The following is a 21109-nucleotide window of genomic DNA, read 5'->3' as shown; positions in this document are numbered from 1 at the left end:
ATATGTATAACATAAATTTACCATTTTAACCATTTTTGAATGTACAGTTCGGTGGCGTTAAATACATTCACATTCTTATGCAACCAGCATTTTGTCCTCCTAGAAGGTTAGTAAGTCCAGCCAAACAACTCTGATAAGACTTCAGTCAGCTGAAACTATCTTCTTGGGACCAGAAACCTGTAGAGTAAGATTCCAATAAAGTGGTCTTAACACTGCAGAATGAGTGGGCAGAGCAGCCATACTGGGGTGGAATTTGTTAGATGAGTTAAGATTTAACATTTTTTTGGGAGGCCAAGGTGGGTGGATCACCTGAGGTCAGGAGTTCGAGACCAGCCTGGCCAACATGGCGAAACCCCGTCTCTACTAAAAATACAAAAATTAGCCAGGTGTGGTGGTGCATGCCTGTAATCTCAGCTACTTGGGAGGCTGAGGTGTGAGAATCGCTTGAACCCAGGAGGCAGAGGTGGCCATGAGCCGAGATCACACCACTGCACTCCAGCCTGGACAATAGAGTGAGACTTCATCTCAAAAAACAAAAACAAACAAAAAAGACTTAACATTTTTAATGGGTGCTAAAGGAAATGTGTATAGTCTGTTGCAAATATGTAAACACGTGGGCTGTTTTTTCTCTTCTGCACTCCGTCCTACTCCGCCAATACCACCAACACCACCTTGGGAGACTTGATATGGTCTCCATACTTCCTGGACCATCCTTAGCACCAGAAGCCTCAATTCTTAGAGCAAAGGAGCCCTGGCTATTTTCCCTAGGCTGAGCAGGAACCATCTCAATGTATTCCTGTTGACAGTTTCTCCACTCCGTTCCTCTCTGTTTGTACCTTCCCCTCCACCCCACCCTGGAAGTACCTGCAAGTACCCAGTTCCTCCAGTCTGTCCCTGACCTATGCTCTGGATCCAGCTACTCCATGCATGGTCTGTTTACCAGCAGCAGCAACAGCACCTGGGAGCTTGTCAGAAGTGCACATTCATGGACTCACTCCACACCTACTGAATCAGAATATCTGGGGAGGTTGGAGGGTGGGCAGTAATCTGTGTTTTCACAAGCTCTCCAGGTGATCCTAATGCACACTAAAGTTTGAGAGCCTCTCTTAAAAACTTAAAGTGGTGTAAATATAAACTGTTGAAGGCTTGTGCAAAGTAATCAAAGGGAGGAATTCTAGAAATGGAATATAAGAATTAAGGTAGGCCAGGCATAGTGGCTTATGCCTATAATCCTAGCACTTTGGGAGGCCAAGGTGGGAGGATCACCTGAGCTCAAGACCAGCCTGGGCAACATAGGGAGACCTTGTCTCTACGAAAAATACAAAAATTACCTGGGCATGGTGGCATGTACCTATAGACCCAGCTACTTGGGAAGCTAAGCTGGGAGGATCACTTGAACCTGGGAGTTCAAGGCTGCAGTGACCCATGATCATGCCACTGCAAAAATAAAAATAAAAAATGAAGAAGAAGAAGAAGAATTAAGGTAATGAATGACAAATAAAGAGGAGCTGAAGACACTCAGTCAGGCAGTGTTTGTCCTCAGCCCCACTCATAGCTGCAAGTCAGGAACAGTAGAAAGTTGTGGAGGACAAAGGAGCTATGGGATTTGCCCTTGCAGGAGGCCAACTGTGGGTGTGTGAAGATGTGAGGTTGCATAGGACCTTTGCAGGAGATTCCACTAATATTGATTATGTATATAAAAGACATGGTGCAGGAAGGGGACAGGAGAGATCTAATTGCAATTCTCAGAGATGTCTATGGAAGTGTTCAGCAGTCTCTGGAGTTGGCAGAGAGAGAAAAACCCTTCAGGAACTGAGGACTAACAATAAGAGAGGCCTTTCTCCAAGAGGGGAGTGGAACATGGCCCCCTGACCATGGCAGTAGAGAAACTCCACAGGGTGGAAATGGATGTTTTTCAGGGTTCGACGAGAACTTGGATGTGCAGGGGGAGTTGATTCTCCAGGATGCCTTTCAAGTGTGGGACCCGAAGTCGCTGATCCGGAAGGGGCGGGAGCGGCACTTGTTCCTCTTTGAGATCTCCTTGGTTTTTAGCAAGGAGATCAAAGATTCTTCAGGACACACGAAATATGTTTACAAGAACAAGCTACTGGTAGGTGGGGCAGGTGGGGTAAGACAAGACTCCCTGCTTTCATAGAATCCATGGGCAGGAAGGGATCTGGACACACTCATCTCATCTCCTCCCCAGCCTCCACACCAAGACCATCCTGGACAAATGAAAATGTCTCCTATTTGGAAAGCACCCCACTCACCTCCCAAGTCTGCATTGTAGAGTTCACAGTTCTTCTTTCTGTTTGCTTTTAGCACCTCCCTCTTCACCTTCCCTCCCTGGTACCTGCTAATCAGGCACGTGCCTGTAGGTCCTTCCATTCTGGGTAGATGAACAGAATATCCAATCTGTTAAAGTTTGATTGACAGAAGCCCCTCCCTCGGTCCTCTCCTCTTTGTTGCCTTTCCCTTCCCACCCCAGCCCTAAGTTTCCCCACTGCCCTCCCCTTCCCCGCCTCTCACAGGCATTTCCTGTCTACAGACCTCAGAGCTGGGTGTGACCGAGCACGTGGAGGGCGATCCCTGCAAATTTGCCTTGTGGTCTGGGCGCACCCCATCCTCAGACAATAAAACAGTGCTGAAAGTAAGTACTGCTTTCTGCTAGGCACAAACTAGGGTTGGGGGTAATAGAAGTGGGGGTGGGCAAGTGATGCCTAAAAGCTAAGGCCCAGAGGCTCCTCTCTTGGGAATGGCAGCATCACATGGGCATTGAGAAGCAAATTCTATCATGAAAGTAGACCCAGAATCTCAAAGATGCATGATCTCCTCAAGTGCATGCACATGTGTTACCAAGAGGGAAGAAAGCAGGGAGTGGCTTGCGGGGCCAGCTCAGCAAGGCCCACTTAAACTGTGCTCTGTCCATATCTCTTCCTTCAAGTGGCAAGAACAATTGAGCCTTTGACAAAAGGCACCTTGGTTTGCTCCACATTCATTTGACATTTTTTCCTAAATAGCTTCTGTGTAAAAGGTATAGTGCCTAGTGTGGTGGGGGATAACTATGTATAAGATATGGACCTTATTCCCTGGGAACCTACATTCTTGAACCCCTAGTAAATCACATTAGCATGGAGACCATGCTGATGGAGAGAAGTGTCAAGAGGGGGCCTTTCACCAGAGGACAGCCTTGAGGAGTCATTGCAGCTCTCTGGGGCACAGCAGTGATGTTAGCCTGTCTGAGCAGCGATCATGCAGTTGATGGAGCTCCCAGCAGTCATTTGCTTGTCAGGAAAGTGCCCATCACCAAGGAAAAGATGGTCCAACCCTGAAAAAAGCTTCACACGTGTTCACTCTGAACTGCCAGCATAGCTGCTACCTGTTGTGAGGCAGAATTACCAGAAAAAAAAATCTACCAGGACAAATGGGATCATCATAAAATGATAGCAGTGCCTTTAGTTAACAGAGCTTGCCACAAACCCAGGACTGACTTCTAGTCGGTACAAGTCTGTGGAGCCATGCTAGGTGAACATCCTGACATATATCCATACTGATTGAGAAGTAGATGCTGCCCCTTCCAGTGCCCACTAGACCTCCCCAGGATCTAGCAACACAGGTGTTAATCCCTGTCCCAGGGGGAACTTCCAGATACTGTTCCACCTCCAGGGCAGATATCAGGATTGGTCAGTGCCTTATGAGTTATGAAATACTTTGACAATTACTCCCATACAACTAATTCTGCATTGAGTCTTGACGTCAGAGCACTGTTCTGGGAGTTGGAGAAGCCTGTTTCTGGTATTGAAGAGTCATAAGTATGAAATGAGAAATAAACTCCCCAGACATTTGGAATCCTTGAAAATAACAGATGAAGACTGCAGGAGGGTTGAGAACTGTTTTTGGCAAGGTGTTGGGAGTTGGGGTTCTCAGTCTTTCTCCCTGTGGCACTCTAGGCCTCCAACATTGAAACCAAGCAGGAGTGGATCAAGAACATTCGAGAAGTGATTCAAGAAAGGATCATTCACCTGAAAGGAGCTTTAAAGGAGCCACTTCAGCTCCCCAAAACACCAGCCAAACAGAGGAACAATAGTAAGAGGTAACCAGCGCCTCTCCCTCCAGCACTGCCTGCCTCACAGGCTTCTGGGTGCGGGAATGGAATGAATCTTTGCTTCTGAAGGGAGATGTGCCCTGCAGGTGGCACTCCCCAGGAAGGCCTGTGAGTTCCACCTAGGATGAGTCATCTGATCTTTAAGCATCTCACTAGTGTCAAATTCAGCAGGGCTTCACTGAGCACCTCTTGTTTGATAAACACTCTGCTAGGTGCTACAAGATAAAAGGAAGTGTAAGATGAGTCGATTCCTTTAAGAGCCATCTAATAGCCATGTCTCACACATGAAATAGACCAGAAGAACCACCTACAGGGATCATAAATGCTATAAGAATTTAGCATAAAGGGGACTTTAGATGAGCCCTAGAGTGGAGGAACTCTCTGGACTGGTTGGATAGTGAAAGGGCTTTGTGTACTGTAATGTGTGGAGTGGTGGTTTCATTGCAGCTCTTACTGCAACCCCCACAGAGACCTCACCTTCATTCACCTATGATAAGCAATGTCATTGGGCAGAAGAGGACTTATTTCTTGTATCTTTCTGGACACTTCTGAATCCCAGTTTCCCCTAAACCCGTGGATGACTTCTTAAGTATTTCTTCCCCAAGTCTCCATGTGACACCTACACTTATAATGACTCTTTTGGGGGACAGTTCCAAAGAAAGCATACAAAAACTTCACATACATTTTGAAGAAAAAAAAAACGGGGTTCTAGCAGGGATGGTCATTGGTGATAACAGGTTCTTCCCTCCTCCCCTGTACCTGAATGGAATAAATCTGGAGGATTTAGTTGACCCTTAGGCACCAACCAGGACAAGCAGGGTAGGGAGCCATTTCAGGGCCTATGAAGCAGCAGCAGCATTGGTCCTGAGTGAGGTGGTAGCCAAAAGAAGGGTGTGACTAAGGTAGAGAAATCTCCATGGGACAGAAGCCCCAAGACCTGCATGACCAGGATAAGTTCACCTCCTCAGTGCTGCATGGACGAATTATAACTGCTCTGGGGAAGGGGTCATTTTGATGTCAGTTATCTATGTCCAGAGTCCAGGTAAGGAGGGGGGTGGACTAAAGTCTAGCAGTGGAGACAGGCCATGCCTCAGGGAATCCCTACTTTAATAAAGAAATTAGAAAGGAAACAATTACAAAGAAATGATGGTCTAGGATCATAGTGAAAGAGGATACTCAGGTGAGGCTGACTAGACTTATTTACCCTGACGTAGCCCCTTTTTCCTATAGTAGGAGAGTTTGAGCATTTCTAGAACATGGGAAAGGCATATCTTGGAAATGCCCCCACCTTTTCTCTGCTCCCACCTTTTCTCTTGTCCTGTGATGGGTGGGTGAGAAACCTTGGCATACTCTGCAGAGAATAACCAAGCAGTCTATAATTCCATTATCTTGGATTCCTGGATATGGGGACAGTTTATAGAGGAGTTCACTGGTTGGGGAATACTACCCACACTCCTAGGTGGGCTCCCCACATGCCCTGGAAGTGGCTTCATCTGGAGTGGACCAGAAGGGCCCACCATGGGCCAGAATAGCGGGAAGCAGAAAGTACAGCCAGCTCTCAACTGTCTACACATGGTGGGGAGCGCTGCCCCAGATAATCCAAAACAACAGATGATCTGAAAGTCCTTTATTTTTGGTTTTGAAATGCGTCACATAAATTCTTTTTACAGCAGATTTTCCTTCCTATGAATGTGTGGCTTATGTTATTAAAATAAATTGGCATTTCCCAAGCCCACAAATGATGGTGAGAGAACAGTTGACTTAGAAGTGTTCTGGGTGGGAGAAAATACTTTTTATGATGAATAGACATTGTGTGTATACATGTGCCCATGCATTGGTACTTGCATACACACACACATCCACATACATTCACACATACACCAGAGTGCAATCATTTAGACCCTCTGAGGTGAATTCGTTATTTGTGGCACTTTGTTCATGTGGTAGGATTCTCAGGCTTTCAGATTCCCTGTCCCCTGATGCCATTACTTCTCCACAAGCAGCATCAGGGTGTCTTTTATAAAAGCCACCTTGGGAAGAGCTGTCATTTCCTGTGCTAATTCACCCAACTCCAACCCCACATCTCCCCCAGCTTTTCTTGGCACAGACCTTGCAGCCTTCATCAGTTTCCAGACATCCAATCCCTCTTGGCCATGGCTGTGGGCTCGGTACAGGATCGGGGTGCAGTTCTACAGCTGGAGAGCTGAAAGAACATGGGAGTGGGGACAGCTGTGTGGTCCAGGGCCCAGGAAGGGGTCTAAATGCCAGGAGTGCACTCTGGAGACAGCCTTAGCTGACACACAGAAGCACAGCTGGCTCCAAAGCTGCTGTGGAACCTGTGACTGTTCACCAGTCTTTGAGAATATGCCTTGGCCTTCTGTACTGATAAGAAATCATTATGAACATGCATGAGATCCCCAAAACCCAGCCAGATGAAGGCAACAAATTCCTTCTCCACACCCAGGAGTTGAAGGTCCAATATCAGGAATTTCCCAAAGATAATATCCCCTGGAGACAATATTCCACTCAATCTGTTTTCTTGAACAGAAGAAACTCAAGTTTAAAAGAAATCTTGGCCGGGTGCAGTGGCTCACACCTGTAATCTCAGCACTTTGGGATGCCGAGGCGGGCAGATCACCTGAGGTCAGGAGTTTTGAGACCATCATGGCCAACATGGTGAAACCCCGTCTCCATAAAAAAATACAAAAATTAGTTGGGCGTGATGGCAGGCGCCTGGAAACCCAGCTACTTGGGAGGCTGAGGCAGAAGGATCACTTGAGGCGAAGGTTGCAGTGAGCTAAGATCACGCCACTGCACTCCAGCCTGGGTGACAGAATGAGACTCCATCTCAAAAAAAAAAAAAGAAAAAAAAGAAAAAAGAAAAAGAAAGAAATCTTATCACTTCTGTTTTCTTTATAGGCCAGCTGTAAACGAACCCTCATCTTAATTACAGCATGTACAATAACTTGAATACCCTGAATTTGGGATTATTAAAATGACCTAATCACCCGGATAGAAGCCTAGGCTCTAAGTAGGATATATATCTTCCTACTGCCTGTTATAGACCCATTCCCAAGTGTGTATATATATATATATATATATATATATATATATATATATATTCACATATACATATACCCCCTCTGCAGCATGGGCTGGAGGAGTTTTGGGGAAGGGGGTCATTTTGCATTTAGTTATCAACATAGTGATTATGTGTTTACTAAGTGTAAGAAGTGACATCACTGAAAATCACATAGGGCCACTCTCTTTAGCAGGATAATTTTAGACAAATCCCTGCTAGAAAGTGCTGAGGCGCTGCTCTGCCCACCCAACCGGAAATCCTTGTGTGCTCTAAACCCACAGTGGTTCCCCCCACCCCCACCCCTGTTTTTTTTCTCTTCTTCCTGCAGGGATGGAGTGGAGGATATTGACAGCCAGGGGGATGGGAGCAGCCAACCAGACACCATCTCCATTGCTTCTAGGACCTCTCAGAACACAGTGGACAGTGACAAGGTAGGACAGAGTCCTAACCTTCCTTCCCCTGAGACTTCTTGATGGCTCAACCACCCCTGGAGAGGTACCCCTAGAGAATTTCTCTCACTATGGATCCTACCTTCAGGAGCCAGTTGTCTCTTTGTGCCAGCCAAGGGGGAAAGAACAGGGCTGGAGGAGGCATGTCCCAGCACGAGATCTGGTCTGAGGGGATAGAAGACTGCGGTGGTTCAGGCTGACCTCTCACACTGGGAGAGTTTAACAGAAGTGGGAAGGCTGAGCAGAGAGGGAGTCTAGGTTTCTTCTCTTTCTGAGACGCCCCACCTGGGCTTCTTAGGCTGCTCTGCCTTCTGGGAGGATGGATCTCAGGGAGGCTGAGTTGGGATAGTGTCCTGAGACCTTAGTGTCTGTGATTGGCTCAAATTTACAGTGATTTGAGAAGAGCTCATCTCAAAGTTAGACCAAGATTAAAGGTTTGGGAAATGGCCACAGAGATGCTGTTTGGTAGCAGCCTGTTATCCAAAGGGACTCTAGTGGAAATGATGCTTTCCTCTGGCCAGATTATTGGGGCTCAGTTGCTGAGAGACAGGAGGACCAGGAAGTGGTATACAAAGGGTGTAGTTGTGTGAGAAAGCCTGGCCACTTGCTTTCTAACATTTTGGAGCAAGTAAGCAAAAGTTAGTAGCTCTGATGGGAAAGCAAAAGAAAAGAAACTATAGCAAAGGCTCTGTGTATCTGCCCCAGCTAGGTGAGGAATGCAACCGCCGGAATTTGTAGCAGGGGGAAGAAAGGGTCCATGTCTGAGCCTACTCTCATTTGCTTACTCTAGAATTCAAAGAGTATGAAATGATCTTTTGCTGCCTGTTAGTGATCTTATTAATGAAGTTCTGGGTTTCCAAAGACTATTTGTCCCTAGTTTATCCAGACCTAGTATTTTGGCCTGCTCCTTCGGGCTCAGACAGCCGGCTGTGTCATTGCTTCATCTTAGTTTTCTAAGTTATAGGTATTTCTTTTAAAGATGATCTGCATTCATTAGGATTTTTCCTATTTTTTCTTGCTGGGAGAAAAAAAACCATTGAGACCTTAGTGTGGGGACTGTGCCCTGAACCTGCTGAAATTATGGTGCCAAATCACCCTAATCATGCTTTAGACTAGTGCTCAAGGTCATTCAAGGTAATTCTGACAACTGCCCTCAAGTCTTTAAGCCGTTTTCTACTGACTATCAGAGTGGATGGAAAATTAGTTTTTTTTCCACTTGTGAAAACATACAACGAAAAACCATTTCTGTAATTTCCTGTCTCCTCTGACCTGTTGTCTAGAAATATAACCTAGTGTTCCTAGTGTATAAAAAGTGTTCCTCTTTAAACAGTCAGTGGGTGGTAAGTCAAGTGCAGTGTTTCCCATGTTCAGACATAGATTATTAGTGTCATGGTCCAGGGAATTCATCCCTTCCAGCTGCTAATCCATCTTCCCAGCAGCTCTGACTTTGACACAGACCGCTATGCTAGAGCCATTTGTTTTAGGAAGACCTCAGCTCCAGCTATTCCTTGTCTTTCTGGCAAGGTATGTGGGGCTGGACTAGAAGACCTTTGATGGCAGCCATTTTACTATTAATGAGGGGTCCTGGTACTTAGATTTTATTCTACAAGTAAGGAAGCAGGTTCAGAGAAACTAAGTGACTCACCCAAGACAATTATAGTAGTTAATGAGAAGGCAGGAACTAGAACACAGATCTCCTGATTTTTCATGTTTTTCCCCACTCTGAAAGTCAAAGCGTTGAATTCCTGATGCCAGGATGAACTCAGCTGGTCAGTTTTTCTGCATATTTCACAGAAACAGTGCTCACATATTCATGTAGAAGCACCCATCGTGTGCCAAGCTCTGTGCTGGATGCTGTAGAGAGATGTGGACTATTTGTTGAGTGTGAATCTCTACTTATGTAATTTTTTGTTTCATGTCTGTCTCAATAGCCAGGTCATTGAGCCCCGATGAAGGCAAGAGCTGTGTCTGTCTGTTTCATTGCCGTACTCCTGACATGCCGCACAGAGAGGCTCAGGAGATACTTGTGGAATAAATAAATAGAGGGGGCAAAATGACTGGTCTCAGGAAACTCCAGGATTAAGAGGCAGCTAAAGCCAGTGGTCTGAAAGCAGACAGATATATGAACATTGTATTTTTAAATATGCTAAAGAAAGATCAAATCCCAACTACCTTCTCTGGCCTTAGGAGACATGAGCAGGTCAGGAGATTCTATGTTATGTCTGTACACAAAACCTAGAAAATTCCTTAGACATAGTCACACTTTCAAAATAAGGGGAAGATCAGTCTAGGACTATGCACTGTAATTTAAATGTTCTTACTCTTCTAACACAAAACAGTGATAACAGAGCAGCCATGTGTCCTCTGTGACTGCACTTTCCTTCTTCCGTTAAATCACTCATTGGTGTGTTTCAACTTGTAGATGTTATCAGCAGTGTCAGATTTTCCCCTAACTTTACTAGGTGGCCAGGGAACCCTGATTTCTAAGTGGTCAGATGAACAGTCTCTGAAAAAGAGGAAGATAACAAAGTCGACTGATTCAGGTAAACTGACTCATATTCAACAGAAGGGCAAACAAGGGCGCTGTGGGAGGGGAGGGGGTGGAGACATCTCACCCAATTCAGACTCAGCTAACAGTAGACTTCTAGAAAAATGCCCCAGTCTTCCTCTTACAATCCAGAGGAATGACAGTAATAGTTTCCCTCTCTGGCTGAGTAGATGAGGAACGCATAACCATTAAAGAGCCATGACACACCAACTTGAGGAGCTGTGGTGGCTCCAGGGTCTCCTCCAGCCACTCCATGTGTGTTACGTATGCTGTGGTGTGGTGGAAGGAGTTCGATACACCTAGGTTCAAATCCCAGCTCTGACACTCTGTGTCACATTGTATAGGTTACTGCACCTTTGTTTTTCTGTAAAGCAAAGATAATAATACCTATCTCACTAAGTCATTGGAAAGATTACCTAAAATATTTGCTTGATAACCATTAGACATTCAGTAAAGGTTAATTCCCACTCTTACTAGAGGGGAAGCAAAGGTTTAGATACTATGAATAAGACTGCACAATTATTTGGCAGACTGTGAGGATCTTTGAAAATGCTTGAGCTAGTTGTGCCCTGTGGTTTTATTGTTTATTAACTTTCAGCAGGTTCTTCTCTGTACTAGACCTAAAGTGATGTAGCTTCAACTCACCTCTCTATAAAAAGAACTTTACTCTCTTTTCCATCTGCTAGCCCTTAGAATCTAAGGTTTGGATATTTGCTGTTAGCATTGGCTCATGGGTTATTTTATTATTTAATTAGTTATAGTCTGTTGCCATCACCTATTAATTTTAATGCTCAAATTGTACCACATTTTGCCAGTGGCAGCCCTTAAGCCTTTAAGTGTTGACAGATGCTTGTCATATCTTCTCTCCAAATCATCTCTGATTAGAAGTCCTCAGTTTCTGTGTCTGTTCCTTATATTTATATATTTTTCAGATGCTTCCACATCCAGGTTGCCTTCATCTGGATTTACTGTAGTATGTAATTTCTACATAAAATGGGTCCTACAAATACATCTAAATACAAATACATCTAAATATAAATACATCTAAAAGGTACATAATACTGCAGAAGTATTCTAACTAATGTAAACATGGCTCCTTGTTCCAGGACTAGCTGCTATGTGTGGATCCTCCTTAAGAGGGTATGCCGTGTTTAGCATATATGTCCAGTGCTGGCTCAGAAAATCTCCATGCCCTTTTTTATGGACTGCCCTTATGCGGGCAGGTGACTTAGTAACCTCAGTGTCGGACTACTTTATGTCTATTAGATTTTCTCTTATTTAGTTCCATCTCAGTGTTCTAGCATGTATTGAATACAAATTATCTTGTCCAGTGTGTTAGCCATATCGCTCTGCAGTATTGGATAAATGCATCTTCTGCAGCTTCATCCAAATTCTTGCTAAAAAGACAAGATTGGGAGCAGAAGACCAATGCCCAACACCCCTCCTCATTTCTCACCTAGGGTCTGTAACTTGGAAACCTCCTTGTCTGACTCTTCTTTAACGTCTCCAGGGAAAGAAATGCAACCACTTTTCTCAATAGCAGAGAAGCTGAACTGTTTTCTTAAGCTGTAAATCCTCTCTTGATGAGAAAACAGTCTAATATTCTTAATCCTACATTAAACACTGACAACACAATATGGGTGCCTCAGTAAACGGCATTAGTAGCTTTTCCAGGGTTGCTTTTGTTCAATACTTAAATGGATCTGTATAGCTTCTACCTTACACCTGTCTAATGCAAAAGTGGTAGTTGCCTAAGGGACAAACAAGTGTGCTCACTTTGTTCCATGGTGTTCTGAGCCCCCCCTCCCTATTCTGTCCAGGAGTCAGTTCATGGTTTTCTGAAAAGGTCATTCCACTGTAAATAGTCTTTTGACTATATGTGCATTACTAAATGGTGGGGTTTTGCAGTCACACTTAGAAGAAATCTAGAATTATAGAATTCTAGCCAAGCAGGGCTGAGTAATGAGGTGACAGCCAAATTTCTTCTTGTTTAACCTGATGGATATCTGCTGAATCCTTTCCAGCTAATGGTACAAAAGCAGCCATCTGCACTGTAATAGTTCCAGTGCATGTATTTGCCATTTAGCCCAGGCATGCTGGAAACATAAAATAAATGCTTATTGAATGGAACATTACAAACCTATCCTAGTAGGGATACTCTCCATCCAAAAATCACTATAAATTTCCAGACATGTCCGGGTTGGCTGGAGAGAGGGAGATTGAAGTGAAATTGATGTGCTGGTACTCTTCTCTGAAAAAATTATAAGGGAAGGAACACTGCTGAAACATTTCAGGCTGGTGTGTGGTTTGAAGGGGAACTTCAGGAACAAGCTAATGTTAGCTGAGGTGCAATGTGGGCTGATAATGGTGATATGCCAAAGAAGAACAGGGAAATACCTGGAGAACCCCTGAGATTTTCGGATATAACTCAATGGTTTTTAAACCCTGAATTATCACATCAATATAGTGGGTCATGACCAGATTTTGTTTTACCAATTGGGAAGGAAGGCTTGGGTCGGAGATGGTAAGGGTCCAACTAAGGGGAAATTCAAAGGATTCCTGCCGTGTCACTGCTGCTTTAATAATAAGCTTTAGCATGATGCCAGTTAACAAGAGGCAGGGCAGCCTGGCTGCAGGAGCCTTCTGAGAACAGACCTCCTGTAGAGCCTTACCTGGTTCATCAGAACTGACAATTTCATCACCTGCACACTGGGAGGCCACTAGATGCAAGGGCAGTAGCCAGAGAGAGGAACCACTCCCCGCACCAGGGGATGCCTAGCTCCTGTGTTGGCATATTCCCACCCACTTTGTTCATGAACTGTGCAGAGGCCCTACCTACTCTACAGCAGATGCTGTTCTCCATGCTAGGAGTACAGCAGTAAATGAGAAGAGGCCCTGCCATCTTCCAGCTTACATTCTGGTACATAGAAAACCAGAAGGAGAAAGGATGGCCATTTCTAGTCTTCTGCAAATTGCATCAGAGATAAAAGACTGCTTGGTTTTTCTTCTGAGAAAAAGTGGGCTAATGCTGCAACTGAAAGGACTTGAATTAGATGTAAGACATTATTTTCCCTGTAGGGATTAGTGCTTATGGAGGACAGATGACTGAGAGAAAAATGGAATGTCTTTACTTAAATGGGCTCACAAATAGGAAAAAAGCAAAACAAAACAAAACAAAAACAGAATAGGGATGGAGTTAGGACAACTCAAAGCTCAAAGGAGAGCACCGTAGGTCCCATCCCCTAGAAGCAGTCTTCGACTGAGATTCCTATGCATGTGATTTGAGGATGTGCTCCTAAAGGGGTAAAGAGGGAAGGGAAGCAGGGTCCAGTGGGGAAGGAGTGAAGGCTGGTCCCTTCCAGAGCTCTGCAGTAGGAATTGCATGGAGTTTGCCCTGCCTTGAGGCAAGGGGGCCAGCTGTTTGTGTCGGTTGTGAGCTGTGAGCAGCCAACAGGCACAAGAGCTGGGACATGGGTGCCCTGGCAGGAAAGGGGATCTGGGTGGGCTGCCAGTAGTGTCTGCTGCAGGGAGGAAATGTGATGTAAAAGAAAGGGGATGTGTTTTCAGATCAGGTATGGATTCAATCCCCAACTAGGTACCAGCTGCATGACCTGAGTGGTCCCTTAATCACTTCATACCTCCATCTCCTCATCTGTGCAATGAAGGCAGTGATTTCTACTTCCTGGGATTTTGAAGGACTAGCTGAGATCCTATATGAAAGAGCACAGAAGACCTGGTGTAGGTCACTGCCCAGGGGACTGTTGGGCACTCCTGTGCAAGAAAACAGGCAGCAACATGCCCCCTAGAGTTTCAAGGGGCCACAGACCACTGTGTTTTGCCACTGAAGAGAAAACCAAACATCTGGAAATGTGTAGACTTGGCAGCATTAGGATTGATAAAAATCTTAGCAGTTCACATGGTAATATTTTTCACTTGACATATTCTTAAAAACCATCAAGATGGTCCATCCAAGACTGGGTCTCCAGCATGTTGCTGTGACAGCATGTTAGGTTTAGCTGTGGTCCCTGGACAGTGGCACCACACACTGGAGATTCAGCCCATTAAATGTGCTATCTTAAAGGCAGGAAAAATGGGATAGGTCTCTGGGAAAAATTCCTCAGCACTTGTATTACTCTGCCCTTTGTCTCAGTGGGGCTGGAGGGGCCCATGAAATATTTCTTATTAGGGAGAGATTATGCTGCCTCCCATTTAGTAACAAAACCCTTCAAACCCTTAAATAAATACCTGAAAAGTGTATATAATTGCACTTCCTGTTACCAGGGCCTGGAGTAGATATATCTGAAGTCTAAACTTGGGCTTTATAATATAGCTGTGTAATCTTGAGTCTCAGTCACATCCCACACCTGACAGCATATAGGATTAGAATTGCTGTATAAATCCGATAGAAACACTCTGATTTTTCTCAAGGACTTGATAGTCGCTCCAAAGTAGGAAAAATACCATCTCCACTCTAAGCCCAAACTGTGATTTTTTTTTTAGCTTTCTTAATAATTCAAGTCCAGAGCTAGGTTTGAAAATAACTTTCTTCCTAGTATAGTTCCTTTGTTACTTTTATCTGTGGTAGGCAGGTGGCTGGAGGAGGAGGAGGAGGAGGAGGAGGAGCAGAGAGCAACAAAATGCAGAGGTTTCTGTGGTACTTGGTATGCCTGCAGCTCCCCGCCTCTGGCGGCCCTCTCACCTCCCAGAAGCACAACTCCATCCTCTCCTCAGAGACATTTGACACAGTACAAATGTGTGGGCTTTTCAGAACAAGTTGATAAAGTGTGAGGAATCGAAGTCACAGGTTTTCCTCTAAGTGAAGTTTCTCAAATAAATGACTGGCTTCCAGCTGTTGCATACCACCAAAGGGTATGAAATATACTTTGCTGAAAAATACAACCTAGGTTCACAGGGCAAAATATTTCATATCAGCATTATTTTACTTAATATTTTGATTTATATTCCATAGCTTGAAAACCTCTCTCGAGAAACCCATCATTAAAATTGCCAATCGTCTGCAAAAGCAAGTAAGTTTCATAAAATATAGCAGACAGTGAGTAGTTTGCTGAACACGCGCAGCTTGCAGGAAACCTCGGAAGTGCTCTCGTGGTACTCAGAGCACTTGGACCCGCATAAAAATTTGTTTCAGGTTTATACAAGTACTTGTTACAGAAATAGGGACACTGGAAAAGGTGATTTGCCAGTAGATGAGATCTATATGTGATAGCTGCAAGGGTAACCAGAGACTAGATCTGATTCAATGTGAGTTTGGAATTTGAAATTATGGAATCTTAGGAAGGAAAGGAACCTTAGAGATCATCTAGCCCTCTTCCTTCATCCTGTTAAAAAAAAAAAAAAAAAAAAAAAAGAAAGTGACTTACCCAGAGTCACAATGGCAGACCTAAGATTCAAAACCAGGTCAATCTCCTGCCTGGTAAGTTGGATTAAAAGCAGTACTTTTGTAGTAACCTTGATAGTTCAGCTTGTTGATCCTTACAACAGAAAGGAAACCCTACTATTACTCACCCCCATCCACCCACTACACTGAATGTCCTTGCATCACCTCCCACTCTGCCCCAGCAAATCCACAGCAACACAAAGTAAATTACAAAGTGGTTCTGTAGCCCAGTCCAGGGGCTTCAGGGTTGGCATGTGGCAAGTATTAATGCCTATCACAGACTCATTGATGCCAAGTACTCATGACTCACATCATAGCCTTGGTGGGAGTGTGATTCTGCCCTAGACAGAATCTACCAGCCTCTCAAGCAAATTCTGGTTGGGCTCTGAGAGCTTGGCAGTGAGCACTGGGATGTGGCAAGGCTGATTCCTGCTTCAGAGCTGCCTGGGAGGACTGAGCTGCCAGAACCAGTTCAGCCCCACCACAGCCCAACTCAAATTGAAATCTACTTTATTATTAAAATTTTGGTGGAAGGAGAAAGCAAATCTGAGAGCAAGCCAAGATGTTAAAGTGGATTAGCTGGAGACAGTCCAAGGCAAACAAGACTCAAGTGAGTACGCTTACAGTTCTGCCAGGAGAAGGGGTACTAGAAGGGAGATGGCATGGATGGAGGGAGGGGAGGGGAGAGCAAAGCTTGGAGCCTGCAGGGAGAGAAGTGGTGGCTTTCAGGGCAAGGATTTTACTGGAGTGTTCTTTACAGACCTTTAGATATATCACTACCCTTTCTTCCTTCTGTATCAATTAAAGAGAAAAAGTTATTTTCATATAGAACAAAATGACTGAATCCACATTGTCAAAACTAATGGTAGGGGAAACAGGGAATGGGAAATTTTGTTCTTCAAAAGTTGAGTTCCAGGATGACTAGAAGTGATATTGGGAGTGTGGTACCTAGAGGCAAGCTCTTCTAGTAGGCATGAAAATAAACTTAAAAACTTTAAGCAGAAGGAGTTGGGCATGGTGGTTTGCACCTGTAATCCTACTACTTTGAGAGGCCAAGGCGGGTGGATCAGCTGAGGCTAGGAGCTCAAGACCAGCCTGGACAACATGGTGAAACCCTATCTCTACAAATTATACATACAAAAATTAGCCAGGCATGGTGGCACATGCCTTAGTCTCAGCTCCTAGGGAGGTTGAGGTGGGAGGATTGCTTGAGCCCAAGAGATCGAGACTTCAGTGAGCAGTGATTGCACCACTGTACTCCAACCTGGAGTGAGACCCTGTCTCAAAAAAACAAACAAACAAAAAATAAAACAAGAAATCTTTAAGCAAAAATTTGCTAGACAGGAACCTCTGGAGCCAAAGCAATGTAGAGTAGGTGGGGCAGGCTGGAGGTGACTTTGAAGCTGTGGCTCTGCTTTCACTGGAACTCCCTTTACCTTATGTGCTGTGGTATAAAACATAACAATGTCATCTGTGGCCATAACATAGAATTCTTGGAAAGATCTTGTTGACCAGACAAGTGGGAAAATGTAACTCTGTTTTGTGATCTTGAGCTTGGGTTGAAAATTCTTGCCTGGGTTTCACCTACCTGGCAGTTTAGTGTCACTTCATCACTTCTGGTGACTACTGCCAAACTGTCTGCCACAACCAAAGTGGCAGATGGATGATGGGAATGGGTGAATACATGGGTGTGTGAGGTGAGATCTTCCCCATTGCTAAAAAGCCAGCTTTGCCAAGAGAAACAAGTTCGAAGGTCCTCTATGGTGAAACAGTGAGGACGTAACGTCCTCAGGGCTTCTTCCAGGAGTAGTCAGTAGTAGTAGATGCCAGTTAAGGGCAGCTTGCCTCAGGCTTAAGAGCTCTTCTTTTCGGGAGAAAACTGCTAAAAGAAGATGCAGAACTGTATAGATCGTACCAGGACAGATGTCCACTCCTATTTTCAACCAGACACTTGCCCCACTGCTAATCAGCCTTCTCATTCTTCTCCTGCCATGTCCCATGCAGATATGGCCCTGGTTGTGTTGAGCACTCATGTTCTCATATCAGGCTGGCAGTTTGTTTTCAGTCTCTCCCATTTGTAGGAACTTAAAGTTGAGTCTTACACGTTCAGAATGTTCAGATAGTCTTATTTTTTTCTTTAAGAATTCTAGTTCTTTTTGAAATTGCTAATTGCAGAGAGAGGTATACATTAACTAGAATTTCAGGAGAGATGCTTTCTGCATGACCCCGGCTGATCCTGGCTAAAGAATGCTTTGTGAATGCTCCTATTATACATTGCTCTCTGCCCTGTGGCAACTGCAAGGACTTAAAACCTCTTTGAATGTTATGATGTGCTGGAGGAAAACCCAGGCTCTATTTTTTTACTACATCTGTACCTTGTCTCCTGCTAGCTAGTGTCCTTTCTGCAAGAATAGAATTTTTAAAGTTTCACTTACTGTTTGCTGTTCCTCATTTACACATGGAAAACAGATTGGCTTAGTGAGCAATAGAAGACATTAAAAATTCATTATCTTTTCCTTTACTTGGGATTTTCATGTAGGCTGTCTTTTTATCTCATTTACTAATTAGTTCATCAGTCATTTTCTGAGCTTCTACCATGTGCCAGGCACTATTGTAGACACAGAGGATATGGCAATGAAGAAAACACACACAGCACCCTCATTTCCTGCTTAGACCTTTCTCTGCTGTGCTGATAGCCTGAATATGCCCAATTTTGAGACATTTCAGATTATTGTTTGAAAAAAAGAAAAATTCTTCTTGAAAAAGGATTTGAAGGTATATGGAGTGGGTGTAATTTGTTAAAGAGAAGTACTTCAAATCATGGAACCTGAAATCTGTAACTTATTTCACCTCCCCACCCCACTTCATCCCGCCGCCCCCAAAATGAGAACGGTCACAGTTCTTAGGCCTTTTTCTACACAGTCTCTTAAAGGGGAATGCTTATTGCATTAATTTAAAAAATTCTTTAAAAATCTTAAAAGAGAAAGACTTCTAGAATATGTTCTCTGATATTTAAGATAATACTGCCAACAGGGGAATATGAAATCCCAACCATGAAATTTGCTGTTATTTGGAGGGCAAACTACTAGGAACTACCACTGATACATGCCCAAACAGAAAGCTCTGTTAACACAGAAGAATGAAATTAGGCAGAATAGAAAATTATTTCAAGTATATTGGTACACTGAATTCATTCTTATTCAACAAAATTTAATTGTGTCCATTGATGACCAGATACCACGGAGATTCAGAATATATCAAAACAACTTCTGTTTCTGCCCAGTCTTCTGAGTTCACACCCCAATTGATAATATGTGATAGTATGTGATGATAGGGTGGCTGTATACATGTTATATGTATTTATGAAGGGGGACAGTTGTACTTAGCACTTCCTTTAAGCCAGTTGTTGTGCTAGGCCTCAAAGAAGTTACAAAGACAAATGTGCCAGATGAGATACACATTTACCACCCAATATGCTACATTTAAACCAGAAGCATACTTTTTGAAAGATAAATTTTGCCTGGGAACCAAAGAAGACTTTTACACCAGAAGTGAGATTTGAGCTTGGCCTTGAAGTTCATCTTCCTTTCTGTTTTTCCTTCTTTGTATCAATTTTGGTCCCAAAATATTTATTCTATATTATTTTTTAATTGAATTGTACAGTATTTATATTACCTAACTGAAAGTTATGGGCCAATCTGATTAAATGTTACTTACCATCTTATTTCTAAGTATAAACATCTGATTTATACTGAACTTTCTAAATTTTTCAAAATGCAAAATATATATGCAAAAATGTACAAACAGAACTGAACAATTTAATGGATAGTTATAAAATGAACATAGATGTAAAAACCATGCAGGTCATGAAATAGAACATTGCCGGCTTTTCAGAATCCCGCTTTGTGCCCCTCCCTAGTCACAACCCTGGAGTCACCATTCTCCTTGCATGCATAATAGTGTCTTTACTTTTTTTTATAATTTTACCTTCTATGCAGGTGTCCCTAAACAATTTCATCTCAATGTGACTGTTTTTATATGACTAGAATCATTCTACATATATCCTTTTGTGTCTCGCTTCTGTTGCTCAACACTTATTTTTATGGGATTCATTGATGCTGATGTGTATAGTTCATTCATTTCCATCATTATATAGTATTCCATTGTGTGAGTATACCACAATGTATCCATTCTGTACATGCAATGTTTGGGGCAATTGTGAACAATGCTGCTATGGATATTCTGGTATACATACCCCTGTGCATGTGTAGTTGAATTTCTCTAGGGTGTAAAACTAAAAGTAAAATTGTTAGGTGATAGGATGTGTGTGTATATTTTCACCTTTACTTGAAGATGTCAACTATTTTTCAAAGTGCTGATACCAAATTTACACTCCTGACAATAGATATGAAGTTTTCCATTGCTGTATATCCTCACCACTACTTTGTATTGTTAGACTTCACAATTTTTACAGATCTGGTGGATGTGTATTGATATCTACTTATGGCTTTAATTCGTGTTTCCCTGCTTACTAATCAACTTGAACATCTTTTCCTATTTGTATTGGGCCTTTGATTTTCTCTTTTATAATGTCCCTGGTTCAAGCTTTTACCTGTGTGTACAGTGGGTTGTTTGGCTTTTCTTATTTATTTTTAGAAGTTCATATATTCTGGTTATTAGTCCTTTGTTGGTCATATATGTAATATGTTTCACCCTGTGGCAAATCTTTTCATTCTCCTTATTGTGTCTTGATAAACACATACACTTTGGTATTCTGAAGGCTATACATTGATAAGTTAGAGGCTCATGTGATGTGACATATGAGGCATCTCTTACATTTTGTTTTTTTTTTTTTTTTTTTGAGACAGAGTCTTGCTCTGTCACCCAAGTTGGAAGTGCAGTGGCGCAATCTCGGCTCACTGCAACCTCCATCTCCCAGGTTCAAGCAATTCTGCTGCCTCAGCCCCCCGAGCTGCTGGGATTACAGGTGCACACCACCACCCCCAACTAATTTTTGTATTTTTAGTAGAGATGGAGTTTCACCATGTTGGCCAGGCTGGTCTCAAATTCTGACCTCAAGTGATCCACCCACTTCGGCCTCCCAAAGTGCTGGGATTACAGGCATGAGCCACTGCTCCCAACCACATTTAGTATTTTAGGGTACAGTTCACCATTTGTTTCTCCACAGAATAGTGTACCAACATGGAAACTTAATATATAACGCAAGTTTATGTTAATCCTTAAGTATGCCTCTGTTTTAATGAAGGAATAAGAAGTTGACTTTTTAAAATTAATGTTTGTTACATTTCACTCTCTACATTATATGCAGGTAATAGAGATGCAGCAGTGAAATATGCTAGAAAAAAGATAATAAATTTGTTGGTTTTGGATCTTAGATGTCTGACAAACAGCCAAAATCTAGGAAGAAACTGGCAAAACTAAACATCTGTTGCTCACGGGAAAGCCTTGCAAATCTTAATTTTATATATAATCCTTATGATCTTTGCCATCTTGTTACTCAACCCAA

The 21109-nt window shown here is 43.2% G+C and overlaps 1 protein-coding gene across 20 annotated transcripts in view; it reads left to right on the top strand.

Annotated features, from left to right (window-relative positions):
- The window catches only part of KALRN (kalirin RhoGEF kinase), a 687608-nt gene that overhangs the window by 452751 nt on the left and 213748 nt on the right, over nt 1-21109 (top strand). For all 20 annotated transcript variants that reach the window (XM_054551360.2, XM_054551365.2, XM_054551362.2 and 17 more), the window contains exons 30-33: nt 1920-2110; nt 2549-2650; nt 3951-4093; nt 7516-7618. In XM_054551360.2, the coding sequence (XP_054407335.2) occupies nt 1920-2110; nt 2549-2650; nt 3951-4093; nt 7516-7618 (539 nt within the window). The remainder of the gene's footprint in view (nt 1-1919; nt 2111-2548; nt 2651-3950; nt 4094-7515; nt 7619-21109) is intronic.

This window comes from Pongo abelii, chromosome 2 (genome assembly GCF_028885655.2).
Source record: "Pongo abelii isolate AG06213 chromosome 2, NHGRI_mPonAbe1-v2.0_pri, whole genome shotgun sequence".
NCBI classification, from domain to species: Eukaryota; Metazoa; Chordata; class Mammalia; order Primates; family Hominidae; genus Pongo; species Pongo abelii.
The sequence above is the reverse complement of the archived record's forward strand: the minus strand, read 5'-3'. Positions and strand labels throughout refer to the sequence as shown.